The sequence below is a fragment of the Eleutherodactylus coqui genome, chromosome 1 (genome assembly GCF_035609145.1).
Source record: "Eleutherodactylus coqui strain aEleCoq1 chromosome 1, aEleCoq1.hap1, whole genome shotgun sequence".
Taxonomy (NCBI): Eukaryota; Metazoa; Chordata; class Amphibia; order Anura; family Eleutherodactylidae; genus Eleutherodactylus; species Eleutherodactylus coqui.
The window spans coordinates 125,537,112-125,551,970 of NC_089837.1; the positions used below are offsets into that span (position 1 = coordinate 125,537,112).

The 14,859-nt window shown below is 43.7% G+C and overlaps 2 protein-coding genes across 2 annotated transcripts in view; one reads left to right on the forward strand and one right to left on the reverse strand.

Moving 5' to 3' along the window:
* ARHGEF26 (Rho guanine nucleotide exchange factor 26) overlaps positions 1–5,287 on the forward strand; it is a 129,284-nt gene extending 123,997 nt beyond the window's left edge. Inside the window, exons 14-15 of the mRNA XM_066600111.1 lie at positions 1,634–1,738; positions 3,135–5,287. Coding sequence (XP_066456208.1) covers positions 1,634–1,738; positions 3,135–3,277 — 248 coding nt within the window. The 3' untranslated portion in view covers positions 3,278–5,287. The remainder of the gene's footprint in view (positions 1–1,633; positions 1,739–3,134) is intronic.
* Positions 5,288–10,394: 5,107 nt separating this feature from the next.
* The window catches only part of DHX36 (DEAH-box helicase 36), a 40,818-nt gene continuing 36,353 nt past the window's right edge, over positions 10,395–14,859 (reverse strand). The window contains exons 24-25 of the mRNA XM_066600122.1: positions 13,920–14,072; positions 10,395–12,625 (exon numbers count right to left, since the gene is read on the reverse strand). Coding sequence (XP_066456219.1) covers positions 12,443–12,625; positions 13,920–14,072 — 336 coding nt within the window. The 3' untranslated portion in view covers positions 10,395–12,442. The remainder of the gene's footprint in view (positions 12,626–13,919; positions 14,073–14,859) is intronic.

Here is a 14,859-nt window from a genome sequence, read left to right on the forward strand (position 1 = left end):
AAGTGAATGATATGCTATATGTTGTATAGTGTTGCATGCTATAGCCCTGGATGTAACACCTTAACCTATCAGTGAACACTTTCTGCACTGAAGTGGGCTCCGGGCCAGGGGGATCCCTCTGGCTTTCTGAATCCAACAGCTTTTCCGCACACATGAAATCCCCATATTTTGACATCACTGCAGATTTCCTGTTACAGAGTCCAGCCTCCTGCTGCTAATTCAGTGGGGAGGAAGATGAGTTAATACAATTTCTCTTTTTCTGCGTTAAAGGGAAAACTATTGGCAAAATGGGTGCACCGTGTTATGCCTATAGTGGGGTCTAGTACAAGGACTCTCTTTGGTGGTCTGTAATTCTGCCATGCCCCGCACTAGGCATAATGCAATCCATGAGAGAGAAAAAGTATGGGAATTGCCCATAGCAGCCAAATAGGTGAACTAGATGCCACGAGCAGTTGCTCTACTTCCCCCGTGTATACATTTTGCTTTGAGTGTTCCTTTAATATTTGCTGCAGCATAAGTAGCGCAAATGTTGGTTATCAGTGGACAGAACTAGGAAATAATGTAATGATTCGCAGGGGACGTTTCATGTATCCTGTACTTGTCGGTAACCATGCAGACGTTTGGGAAGGGGACATCTGTTGCTTCCACTAGTCTAGCAGGACTCGGGGTCTATAAGCACTGCACGGTTGAAGGTGCAGTTATTGCTCACAGCCAAGAACTTGTGCGTAAAAAAAAAAGCGAATTGTTTTACTGCGAGTTGTCAGGGTTTTGTAGCTCGTGCCTGGCTGACCATTTATGAATGGCAGTATTCAACGGCAGGGGGGCTTTTGGGCCCCACAAATATCAGGTTCTTGGTGTGATTACAACTTCTACATCCCCTCACTGCTCTTACAAACCCTTCCAAAATGCCAACTCCACAGCGATAAGCTCTCAGCACCCCCAGCAAATGACAGATTTTGCTAGGGAAAGCCATGGCCAGCCAAACAATGCAGTGGAAATGTACGATTGCATAGCAGCAATTCAGATGAATGGTCTTCCACGTGATACAAGGATGGCTGTAGTCCAACAGCTGTTCTCGTTGAGTGGCTTTATGTTCTAGGTTTTGGAGGGGGTTCCAAATTGTGACCGTAGGATGCTCATCGGTGATTGCTAACATCATTATACCCTAATTTGGCTTATTTAGAGGGGTTGTCTTCATGAGAGAACTCCACTAACATATAACAGATACCAGAACATAAAGAAGGGCCTCAGACCAGCATCTGCTCCTTTGTGTGAGGAGGAACAGGTGGAGCACTGCCACTGGCCTCTCCAGTGGGCTACTAGTCTGCATGTTTCTGGCCAAACTGTTATAAACAGACTCCATGAGGGTGGCATCAGGGCCCGACATCCTCTAGTGGTGCCTGTGCTAACAGCCCAACACCTTGCAGCTAGCTTGGCATTCTCCAGAGAGCACCAGAATTGGCAGGTATGCCATTGGCGCCCTGTTCTCGTCACTGCTGAGAGCAGGTTCACACTGAGCACAGGTATGAAAGTGTCTGGAGACGCTGAAGTTCTCTGAGATCTAATGGGTGATGATGACGCTTAATTATTTTTGAGAAGTGTAGTTTGTTATACACTATATTTTTTCTCATAGCTTTAACACAAGTGGAGATTATCCGGACCTATACCGCCAAACAGCCAGATGAGCTATCCCTGCAAGTTGCTGACGTCGTCCTGATCTACCAGAAAGTCAATGATGGTGAGTTGGGAAAATAAATTCTATGACTTTTTTGCACTCCTTTTTCTACCATCAATAATTGGTCCCAGCATGGATGCAAATGCTGCAGAGACAGTTGGGTCCAAGATGTAATTGTCTCCTCCTTGACATTCAATGCCATGTGTCATTCCATAGAATGGTAGAAAAATGTGATATGTGCTTGCCTCAGCCCTGAACCCATGTGGACTAAGGACTAGACTAGTGGTCTCCGACTAAGAGAATTTTAGATCTTCGTGCAACCCCTTTAGGTCTTAAGTTAAAATTGACTACATCTGTCCAGTCCTGTCTATTATGTGTGTTCCCCCAGTATGCTATATGCAGTTAGCCACTGGTTTGGGGGTGCACAGTGGTGGAAGTATATAAATTACACCATCTACTATGCAGTCATTACTATAGGCTATGGGGTTCGTAGAAGATGACAGATTCCCTTTAAATGGTCATGGTGCAGAAAATCTTATGTTCTATTGTCAAAGCAGTAGGTTTTAAAGGGGTATTTCCATCTGTACATTGTATGACATATCCATGGGATATTGCATGAGAATCTGATAGGTGCAGGTCTTGTAGATGAGACCCACACCCATCTCAAGTTGTGGCCTGCACTGTTTCTAGCCTGGGGTGTTGAGGAATTATGGAAACTGCTGAGCGGGCTGTCTTATAATGTTTCCATAACTCCCATAGAAGTGAATTGGAGTTCCTGAACGGCACAGCCGTGCTCGGCTGTTTCCGGACCATCAGCCGGTTATACAAAGATGTTCCCATCCATTGTGGCTTCTTTTTTTGCAAAGATGCAGATACCCCTTTCAGCAAAGTCTGAACAATCTGCCTACTTGGTTAGAGGGCCATCCCGTTGATCATTTAAACCTGCCTTTTTTACTAGTGCTGGTACTGTCCTTTATGTGGAGTAATAGGGCCTGCCTTAAATGGGCTGGCCAAGATATAAAGTTACTCCCTTTCTACAGGATAGAGGATAACTTTATGATCAGTGGGAGTGCAACCACTGATCCCGAGAACAGGGGTACTGAAGGTCCTCGTATGAATGGAACGGCGGTCACATATGCGCTTATACTCTGCAGTTTACGGCGCTTCCACTGACATGAATGGTGCAACTGGTGCTGCATTTATGCAGGGGAGTGTTAGGACTGCTGTTCTCTGGGTTTGGTGGGGGTCCCAGTGGTGAGACCCTCACTGATTATTAAGTTGTCCCTTATGCTGTGGTTAGGGCATAACTTTATATATTGGCACATTCCCTTTTACAACCTCTCCAGTCTGTTTCTCAACTAATGCAAGTCATATTTCCTATAGTTCTTCTGATAGTTAAGAGGCAAAAAAATTGAATTTTACCAAGTAGTAACATTTTTTATGAACTTTTTCTTCTCAGGATGGTATGAGGGTGAGCGACTGAGGGATGGAGAAAGAGGCTGGTTCCCCCTTGAATGCGCTAAGGAAATAACCTGCAAAGCTACAATAGAGAAGAACATGGAGCGAATGGGACGTTTGCTGGCACTGGAAACTAACGTGTAGGACTAAAGTCATGTTGTTAGCAATATCTTTGCTGCAGGATTTGCACTATAGTAGCAGCACTGTGTAGTGAAGTAAAAGGGACCAGAGTTATGACTCGCCTAGGACTTCTGCATGAAATGATGTGGCCCGGTTGACGGACTTAACCCCACACGTGCTGTACTGTCTATATGACAGCTCCCTGCGGATCGGTCCACACGTTTTTTTAACCTTTTTATCTATGGAAGTGACTTCAGAAAGTTTAGACTTGAGCTCTTGAAACCTAGTAAGTCAGCAAATGACTCTAAAGAAAGCTAATGGTATGCAGATCCGTAGGATCATCCTGTTTTGTACTCACCGTGAGGTCATAGAAGATGCCGACTACGCTCCGTGGATATTAGGGCTAATGTTTGTGCTTAGAGGTGCGACCACGTTATGAATGCCAACTGACATGTGGATTTTAGCAAGTTCGAAAATCATTTATACCAGTACAATATGACAGGCAGGGTTGAGCAGGTTCAGGCTTTGGAGCAATATTGTGATCACTATAGGTAGCCTTAATGTCATATTTATTACATTTTACATACCTGTTGTTAAAAGGAGGACTTCCAGAATGTGACTATTAGAGGGGCTTGAATGACGTGAGGGAAGGAACGGCCTACTTTTGTGCTCCAGAAACAGACCCCTATCTGTGTCTGAGATTGCATTTCAGCCCCATGCACTTGGACAAGGTTTCGGAGACCGTGGACATGACTAGTGGGAGTCGCAGGAGTGCGTTCTCTAACTTTTTTTTTTTTTAGCTAATCTGGAAAACCCTATAATTTAATATTTTTTAAAAAATCCTTAGGTTACTGCATGCATCTCTCCTGATGGGGGCGCCTGCTGTTAGTCCTGGACTCCTGTCAGTCATCACTAGAAGTAGCATCAGTGCCAAGAGCGAAAATATGACTCGCACAACTTCTATCCAATTGCTCAAAGCCAAAAGTTTTTATTATTTTTATACCGGTCCTTATTTGGCATCTTTTACACCAGGAAGTATGGGAGGCTGTTAGCGATTTTCGCAAACTTTATTAAAAAGGCTCTAAATAAATGTGTCACATTTTTATCTGAGTAAATCAAATCTGTTCTGCTAGTAGCAGCAAATCTTGCACCATTTACGAGAGACTCTGCCCGCTGCTCCACACTTATGACATTGCAGTAGCGCAATCTGCGCCAAAACCTGGAATAAACTGCATAATAAATGCAGCCATTGTCTTTTAGGAAGTTTTTTTAATGACTGCTTTTATTTATAGAAGCTTATAACAAGTGACACGTACCACGCATAGCAGTGTACATACAAACAGGACGGCGCTGGCCTTACAGCCCGTTGGCAAAGTAGCTTAGAGATAAGACATTGGAAAAAAGTTCTGAGAACTTGGTGGACATCAGGAGTCACCATGTTGCAGTTTATGACACACAGGTTCCCGCCCCGATGAGGAGAACCTCCTTCGTATGTCCGGTCAGTTTACCTATTTATATTTTATAGTTACAACAATCAGAATGAGGTTTATTTTTAAACAAAACGCAAATAAAATTACAAGACGCAAAACACAAAGAATTCTTTTTTTTGTTTTTATTAGGGACAGGTACAAATTCTGAAGCACTGGTGAGATCTGCAGTACTTGGCGGTCTAACCTGTGACGCTACTTCTGTTCTATGTATGATGCCACCTATCTCATATCTTTGCCTGCCAGCATCAGAACACTTTGGGACTTGTAGTTCCACAACAACTGTACTGGAGTTACGCTTAAAGGGACATTGTTTACAGGACCCTATATCGTTGTGCTAGTAGTGGATGTTCTAACCCTAGCAAGTACCTGTCCTGGGGCCAAGCACCATGTGCCTTCTCGCTCTTTATACACCTGTGTACGTTTTATACTGGGGACCTACCTGGCACTGGGTAATTCTTATGTTAGATTAATTCCAGTTCTAATACAGAATACTGTGATCTTTTATCATTTGCGCAAACTGTACATAAAATATTAATGTAAAGCAGCGTTTTGTGGTTGTGAATTCTTACCGGTATGATTAGTATCTGTGCAATCAGCTTATGAAGGGCTAAAAATGGAATGGACACGTAGAAGAGTACATTGGCTCACAACGCTGTGGGGTCACTGTGGACACTAATCATCCTGTTACATCATTAAGCTCAAAGGAAGAAGGACTTAAAGGGGTTGACATTAGGTGCCAGCGCTGAACTCTCCAAGCCCATGCCTACATGGATGTCCAAAGACAGAGGCAGCGTTAGAAAATCTGCCCTTAATAGTGAGACTAGACAGTCTTAAAATGTGCTACATTTAGCATCAGCTCTGCTGGATGACATCTTTAGTCTGTTTATACCACCTATTAATGGCCCTAGTTTGAGGCCCGTTTTGGCGCATGGAGTAGCAATTAGGCCATGCCCCTTTTTTCAAACAGCGAAGTGTGTTTAAAACACGCCATAAATGTGGCGCAAAATGTAATACAATTACCTGACATATTTTCAATAGTAAATCTGCTCTGTGGACTTCAAAGGGCTGTTTGGTTACCAGTAGAGATGAGCGAGCACCCAAATGCTCGGGGCCGCGTTATTCGAGTCGAGCTTTTCGTAAAATTCGAGAGCTCTACTCAAGTAACGAACCCCATTGACTACAATGGGAGACTCAAGCATTTCTGTACGTGGGACGCCGGGTGCCGAGCTTTTTTTTCTTTCCTTGGTTCGTGTTCTCTCCCTCTCCCTGACGCGCGCTGCGGGGAGGAGCCAAAAACTGGGGCGGGGTTGAACCCTGCATGATGCTTGTTCGAGTAACGAGCACCATCAAGTACGCTAATACTCGAACGAGCATCAAGCTCAGCAGAGTATGTTCGCTCAACTCTAGTTACCAGCAATAGGTCCAACTGGCTTAAAATCACAACCAGAGCTGTACTCATCCCCGCAGGTGTGGGGATTCAGCAATGTCCCCCTGGCGCTTGTCGTGGAAGGTGACGGGAGCAGAAAAAAATGCATGCTGCATAGCCTATAGTGGAAATAATGGGACAGTTTTGCTGCGGACTTGAGGTGGATTCCGCATGAAATCCATAGCAAGTTTCCCGCTATGTGAACATACCCAAACATCGGTATCGATCAGTTCTGTGCCAAATCCATGGCACGTAAAATTTTTTTTTTTTGCTGGGGATCATTTCATACAGCATTGAGGGTTTTTAGTTGTTTTTTAAAATTCTTCTAAGGAGTTAGGACGTGTTCACACTGCATTTTGAGGTTCCCATCCGAGGTATATGTTAGGACTCCAGACCTATATCTCCGACTAGGTAATATATCTATGCGCTGCACGGCGATATAAGTGCAGGGATTGGTTATTGAAAATTGGGCTTTCAAAGTTATTTCTGCATAAAAGATGTTACCACGCCAGTTTGCAGTGATAGCAGTCCTGGAATATACAAAGTGGGCCACAAAAATGATCACCCACTCTTATGAAAGCTGTCCAAAAGAAAATCTGTGTTGCCCATAGTAACCAATTAGAGCGCAGCTTTCCTTTTACCTCAGCTGTATAAGAAATCAAAGCTGAGCTCTAACAGCCCATCACAGCGCAGCTTTCAATTTACCTCAGCTGTATAAGAAATTAAAGCTGGGCTGTGATTGGTTGCTATTGGCAACGAAAATTACAGGGGAAGTCGGTGAGTTTTTGATTTTTAACTAGTATTGTTCGTCGCGTGCGGAAGAACATTCATGCAAAGTTTCACTCAAATCGGACCAGAACTGTGGATTTGTATACGACACAACCAAACCGATTGTGTTTTATATGTAAGATGGAAGGCTGCTCGGTAGCATTCAGTGTTTTACTGAAAACTGCACCATGGCCCTAGAATGGAACCGTTCCCCCGCACCAGTGAGACTGCCACCACTTTGGTGTCTGTTTTACATTATATTTGGAGTATAGAATAAAGAAGTTGACTCCACAATTGTAAACTGTAAATCCGTTTCACTAATGCAAGGGAAAGGTTTCGCTAGAACCCTGGAGTGGAATCTATCGCTTCCTCGCTGACAGACCCAAAACTTCAAGAAGCATGGTCTAGTTTTAAGTGATAGCGCCCATTCTTCCCTGGGGAGCGTAAAAAAAAAAAATTAGCATTGCCCTCACATATACATTGTTTCATGCAAGTATGATGTTTTATTTTTTTTACTCACATAGGGAATAATGGGAGATTTTCACACAAGTGTGATAAGTCTCTCCCAAATCACATCACACTCGCGTAACAATCGCATCTATGCAAGTGTGATATCTGTCAGAGCTTCTATGACGAATATTGCATTCGCATGAAAATTGCCTGTATAAATGCACCCTAAAGATGCGCCAGAGTTATCAGCGGCTCGTGCTGGATGATAAATCTGGTGCATCTTTGATGCATCTAACTTTATGCCATTTATTGTTCGTTGATGTCAGTTTTTTTCTGCAGTTTTGGCGAATGTTGTATTGAAAAGGAGATGTGGCTATATAAAAGATATCGGGCAGCGCTCCGGAAGATCGTGACAAAGACATGTATGCAGGACTTACCTGGCATTAGCAGCCAAACCCAAGTAATTCTAGGTACACCACTAAGGTCTACCTAGAATTACTGTGGTAATTCTAGGTAGACCTTAAGTAATTCTATGTAGACCACTGTAAACGTCCTTATTCCTTATGTATCCAAGTACATCCTCCGAGAGGGAGAGCATCCGGCCAACATCAGACATCACATGGACTCCAGGAAGTACAGCTGATGTATGAACAGGCTAATATGCAAGCAGTTCGGGGTCTCAATGCCCCTCTTTTAAGAGGGGCAAAAGTCGTACAGCAGTACTTCTTTTTATAGTCATTTAGCTTAAAATTTCACACTAGAGTGATGCCAGTATTAAGCGGTGTCCCCCGTGGGCAGGCGGGCGCACACAGGAGACGTCACATGGCACCCAGGAGTGACTTTGCGTTTCACCTGCGCGCCACTGGGCTTCTTTTTCAGGTACAACTCAAAGTGTCTAAACCTCAAAGGGCCGGGCTCACATGAATGAATTAGAATTGCGTATTGCGCACTCATAATTCGCAGTGAATGAGTGCATGGATTTTCATTGTCCCATTTACACTTGTGTATATTTGTGTATTTTACATGCGTAAGAAAACAGCCTGTTCTATTTTACTACGTATTGCGCTGCGTGCAGCACTTTTCTCTCTGGGTGCGTTTGGAATGCAGTACATACGCAATTACACTATATATAGGTGCAGTGGTTTTTTTTTTGGTTTTTTTTTCTACACATGTTGCTAGGGCACATGAGAAGCCTAAAAAAAACAAAACCTAAAACACGGAACTGGTACAGGACCGCGCACAGAAAAATATGCTGTACGTACGCAGGGATACTTTGTTTCCTACATCTGTAAGACGCCACAATTCGTATGCAACATATTACCACACGGTCGTGTGAGCCCGGCCCTAACTGTGGTGCAAAATATTTAAGACCGTTTTAAATAGTAAACATCCCCAGTACATTTGTTGTCTAGAGCAGTGGCCCCCAACCTTTTTTGCACTAGGGACCAGCTTCAAACAAGACCATTTTTTCCATGGCCTGGTGGAGCAGGGCTTTGGTCATATGGAGGCAGAGTTTTAGTAGTAATGCTATTACTATTGGGGCTGATATAGGGGACACTATTACTAATAGTATCCCCTATATCAGCCCAAGTAGTAATAGAGGGGAGGGGGATCCTGGCTACACACTGATGTCACAGTGTGCACCGGGATCAGCACCGCTAGTAGCGCTTGGTGAATATCAGCCGCGGCTCCTGCTAATATTCACTACTAACGTGGCGGTGGTGCCGCGGACCAGCCAAAAAACCCCAACAGCCCAATCCTGGTCCGCAGCGGGTCCTATGGAAGCAGGGAAAGAGAAGGAAGAGGGAGACATTTTTTGCAGCGTCCAGCGCTGCAAAAAGCTTACAGGTGCCTCTATATAGACACTGGAAGGCATCCTGAGGATTTTGGCAGAGCGAGGGTTTTTCAGGGTGCGGAGTATTTTTTCGCTAAAAATTACATGTGCGGTCGTGTGAATGGATGAGAAAACGCTGGCTGTGATCACGGAAAAACGCCCATTCAGGCGCTTATACAGAGTGGGCGTAAAAAGGCTGTCGCCGTTTATGCGCTTGTGGCTAGCTTCACACAGTTGAGCACGATATGGCCATGAATACCGCCCCCATATTGCACTCACCCCCCCCCCCCCCCCCCCCAAATGTGAAATCCCCAAAGATGCAGGAATCCTCCGGCATGGCCGTCACAGCGGGTTAGGGAGTTCTTGCAACGCTCCCAACGCTGCCGCAGGCCCTATTGAAGACAGTGGTGCTGCGATGCGAGATCACTCAGCCAAATAAAACCTGTGGCGATTTGTTTTCTGCATCATATTGTGGTGCCATGCAGGAAAACATTGCTTATGCGTATACCCCAGTTCAAAAGAATGGGGTTCGTGTTTGTGCGTCACAATATGCACATTTTAATCGCCCGTGTGAAGCCTGCCTTATTGTCTGCATAGTGATCCTCTGCCAAGTGCTCTTACACTGTGGGAAGGGACAGCAATGATGTACGTAGACCGCTGCTGAGGACCGACTTCACAACAAGCATTACTACTTCAGACTCCATGGTAAGATTATCTAACTCCATCATCTACAGTGAACTCCCTGGGAACCATGTTTAGTGCTGCCAGAAATGTGGAATTTACCGCTGCCAGAGGGGTAAGGAGACTGGTATTGATATGAAGCAATGGAGAGCGATAAACAAAGTGCATGCAAAAAGAATTGGGAGTTGTAGGCAGACAAATGGGTCATAGGATATTACTCAGCACCCCATCCACAACAGCACAGATTAACAGTACTGTCAAGGGAGACAAAAAAAATATTTTTGGGGTATAAACAATGAATGTTTTCCTGCAGGAGTCCAGTTGGCACCTGAGGATTTGTCTTAAAATCTTTCCATTTCACAATTTACTAACTCGTTATCTTAGTAACATTGATCATCACATAAACCAGATCGATACTGGAAGTCTGGAAACGCATCCTCTTCCCAGAAAGATATTAATCAATGGAAAAAGACAAAATGGCCACAAGTCAAAAAAAAAAAAAAAGTATTTTCTTTTATTGGGTACAGAAAACACAAGATATTGACGTGTAATAACAGCATTAACATATTAAGTCACATGTTTTGGAAGTTACAAGCATCCGGGGAACCAGTCCATCCACGCTGCACCTCTTCCCAAAGGAGTTGTATCACTCAGGTCTTGCTGATGGTGCTGTAGAACAATGTGGCAGTAGTGCTAGCAAAGCGTTGGGTCACTGACTTTTTTTTAAAAACTGAACTCACAGGGCGCTTTCCTAGCAGCACTGCCTGTTGTTCTGGCAATCAGTCCCAATGGTGGAACATTGATGGCACATCTTAGTGATACACCAGCAATGTCTTTAGGAAGATAGTCCCTTTAAATGGGCATTTTATAACCATTATCCTGTATTTTCTTGCTAAATGAATGTTGTTATGCATCGTGCAAGTACCATCGGGTACACCTCTATCTCTTGAATGGCAGAGGGTGGTATGTATGTATCCTCCTAAATGAAGGCAGCATTTGCAACTAACCCCTGTAGAACAATGCAGACAAAGGAGCAGGAGAGATGGCAGATTCATGTGATCACATTGGTGAAGGTCTATTTCAACCCCCATTTACAGACTGTAAGGTCTCCATAGGAAGTTCAACCTCTCAGCACTGTTCCTGGATTTCCATGGAAGATGGTTACATCAGATTTCTATTAGCAGGACTTAGGGAGGATGGGCAGCTCACCTGACATGTTACTTTTCATAGATACCTGGAGCATCTGTAGTTAGAAGTCTATGTTGTACTGTTCTTCTGATACTTGCCGTGTGCCCTTACACTATCAAGTATTAGATTATGTATAGACAACTGATTAAAGGGGGTGTACAAGCATATTACATTATCCCCTATCCACAGGAGCAGGGATAACATGCTGATTTTTGGGGGTCTCATCACTGACCTCAAGAACAGTGGTCACATGTCTCTCGTCTTCCTCACCGCAGGGTAACCGTACCTCCTGCAGTGAGAAGGAGACTGAATAGAGCACTGGTCACACTCCATTCACTTTCAGTGGGACTGCTGCATAGCCAAACGGCGCACCCGCTCAGATATTTGTCGCTCCCATTGAAATTTATGGAGCGCTGACCGTGCTTGCTTAGTAAGTGCTCCATTCAGAGTGACGTCATTGCGGGGAAAGAAGCAACCCCCGCAGGGACCGGACCTCTATTCCCCAAATCGGAAGGGGTCTCAGCAGTAAGACCCCCACCGATCAGCAAGTTATCCCCTATCCTGTGGAGAGGGGATAACTTACCATTCCTAGTGTTAAAGGGGTTGCACCAAAAGTTAAGAGTAAAGATGCTACAGAATTGTTATGGTAAGGGGAGTATAAGCATTTACTAAGACCCACATGTCAAGAGTGATGAAGGGTCCTCTTTACCCCAACAAACATCGTGGCAGATTTCAAGGTGCAGCGCCAAAGGGGTTCAGGTTCTCTATAGAGCTCTTTTGTTCAGGAGATTGTAAATAAGCCAAGATCTCACCATCGGGATCTTCTACCTTGTATCTAGGACCCATCAGATTATGTATAACATTCCAGATTTGTGTGTTAAAGGAAAAGATGCATTACCTTTTGAAATTTGCTGATAAGGAATACTTGCAAGGCATCAGAATGAGCAAAACATTTCATTACGAACATAAATAGTAGACTGGCTCAGAAACCTGAACTTGCAGGCATTAAGGATCCGTGCCGTTAGAACAATGCTTCTAAAAGCATCAAACACTATATATTAACAAATATACAGTAAAAACAAATCTAACAGAGAAATTACATTCTGCCCGGCCTTGCAATGGTTAACAGCGGCTCAAACCTTACTGGAACAATGACTAGTTGAACTTTTCTATCATGAAATACAAACTAATAATGGAAAGTTAACAGAAACCAACAACGGCCAAGCCTGTAAATAAAGAGCGTAACGAGCAGACCCACGACTCAACAGTGGTCTCATGTACAAGTACTGGCTTATAAACAAGGCATACATGGAAAGGTCGTATGTACAGCAGTAAAGATGGCACCTCATCACCTAGAACAGGCGCCCAGGAAATGAAGGATTAAAGTTCTTGGCTTGCCCACTCTCCTGGGTGGTTATCAGATCAATGATAGCCAAGAGGACGGCGCAGTCTCTGGATTTGGTATCATTCCAGTCCACCGGCTGAGGATTTTCAATCTTCTCTTTCAAAAGTGAATCCAACTCAGTCTTTAAGTTCTTCAGTAAACAGAACACAAGAATTAGTATTTGCTGACAGGTAATGCTTATCTGCTACTCTAAAAAAAGACTCTGCAACCAAAGCCAAATGTTAACTCTGGGCAAGAAAAAAAGATAAATATTCAGCTGGCGGTGGCACTCCTGGACTGCAATATTTCCCAAAAACTTATTTGAAAGACATGATTTTGGAGTCCTCTACTAGGCTACAGCTAAATCTTTTGGAAGCCAAGACAACATTACTGCGCTATCAATGACCCATCATAGGAAATATTAGAATGGCCAACCCCAGCACATCGAGCGTTTCATATGTTGTCTACCAAGCACAGCAGAAACGGATACAGAACTCCACTGGCCTGGCAAAAAACTGACTTTTCATCTTGTGCCTGGAGTTCTACTTGAAGACCAGAGATTTATTTTTATTTCCGTTCTTTCATCTTCGCTTTCCAAGAGCCGTAACTTTTATATGCTTCCCATCAAGGTAGCTGTTTGAGAGCTTGTTTTTTGTGGGAGGAGTATTTTTTTTAATGGTATTATTTAATTCACCATGTAACGTACTGAAAAACATTTAAAGTGGGGTGAAATGAAAACAAAAAATACTATTTTTATGGGGTGGAGCAGGGTTGGGAGTGTTACTTTTTTTCAGGGCATTCTTGGTACACCAAAAATGACATATGGACTTTTTTTTGTGGGGCAGGACAATTAGGTCAAGTCCCCTGGTGCAAGCACTGAGTCATGACTGATTCCTAGGGTGATGTAACATTGTGAAGTTTTCTTGGCAGACTGTTTTTGCAGGATGGTTTGCCTTCCCCAGTCATCTTTTACCTCCCCAGCAAGCTGGGTACTCATTTTACTGACCTCGGAAGGATGGAAGGCTGAGTCAACCTTAAGGATTGAACTTGCAGACTTCAGGTCGTGAGCGAGGTTTGTATCCTTGGAGGAGGGAGTAACAGCATGTCTGAGGCAGCACTGTTTACCCTACCCACTTGTGGATAATCAGGGAAGTTAGCTCATTTCCGTTTCCCACGAAGAGGGGAAAAAAAGTAAAGATAATTAAAGCAGATAAGGCCTGCAGAGCAGGAGGTCTGCCTCCTACAGGCACTAAGCTAAAATGGATTTAGCTCAGTGCCTGCAGGAGGGGGCATATCTGGTAGGAGGGACTAACTCTTTGCTTAGTGTCCGCCTTCTAGTAGCAGGAGCTATATCCAAGGTCTTGCTATGTCCCCCAATGACAACGATGAGAAAATGGCATTCTGCTGTAAGGCTAAAATGTAAATAGCTATTAAGTCACAATTACCTTAACTAAATGAGCAATACGAGCAGGTGACTGGAAGACGATCCATTCATCAACCGCGATAGTGTCCTGGTCTTGGTCCTTCTGAATGGAAATATCTCCTCCAAAGAAAAGCAGCGAGTACGGAGAAACCTCGGTGCAGTCATACAGGAAAATCTGTACACAGATTGGAATAAGCAACAATTAGTGCTAGACATGTCACAAAACAGAAATCTAGGCATTAGGCTGTCTTCTTGGATCTTATTAGGATCTATACTGAATTTAACCCTTTAGCTGAACCCCATCCATGCCCACTGGTTGCTGGCAGTTTCTGACAGCTGACACTCACTTGCAAATGCAGCGTTTGGAGCCATTAACTGTTTAGCTACCCTGTCAAAATTGACAGTGCATCTAAGCAGCTAGCTGGAAAAGGGGTGGCACACTCTAGCACCCCTGCAACACAGTTGTGGAGAGCTGATGGGTTCACATGCTCCCAGGGCTGCCATGCATTATGGCTTATTAACCCCTTAGTGACCAAGCCTGTTTGCGCCTTAATGACCAGGCCAAATTTTGCAAATCTGACACGTGTCACTTTAGCATGGAAAAACACCAGAAAGGTTTTGCATATCCAAGCGATTCTGACATTGTTTTTTCGCCACATGTTGTACTTCATCTGGGTGGGAAAAAAAGACCGATAGAATTTGTGTTTATTTATTAAAAGCGCCAAAATTGGGAACATTTTGAAAAAAATCGTCATTTTTTCACATTTCCAACTGCAATATCTCAAATATGTGCAAACATAATATAGAAATGTTTGCTAAGATATATATTTCCATCCGTTTACTTTATTTTGCGCGCATTGGAAAAACTTTTTTTTTTTTTAACCATTTAGGAGACGTACAAATTTAACATTACTTTTCAGCATTTTGAGGAACACTTTGTTTTCCTACACCAAACCAAGATT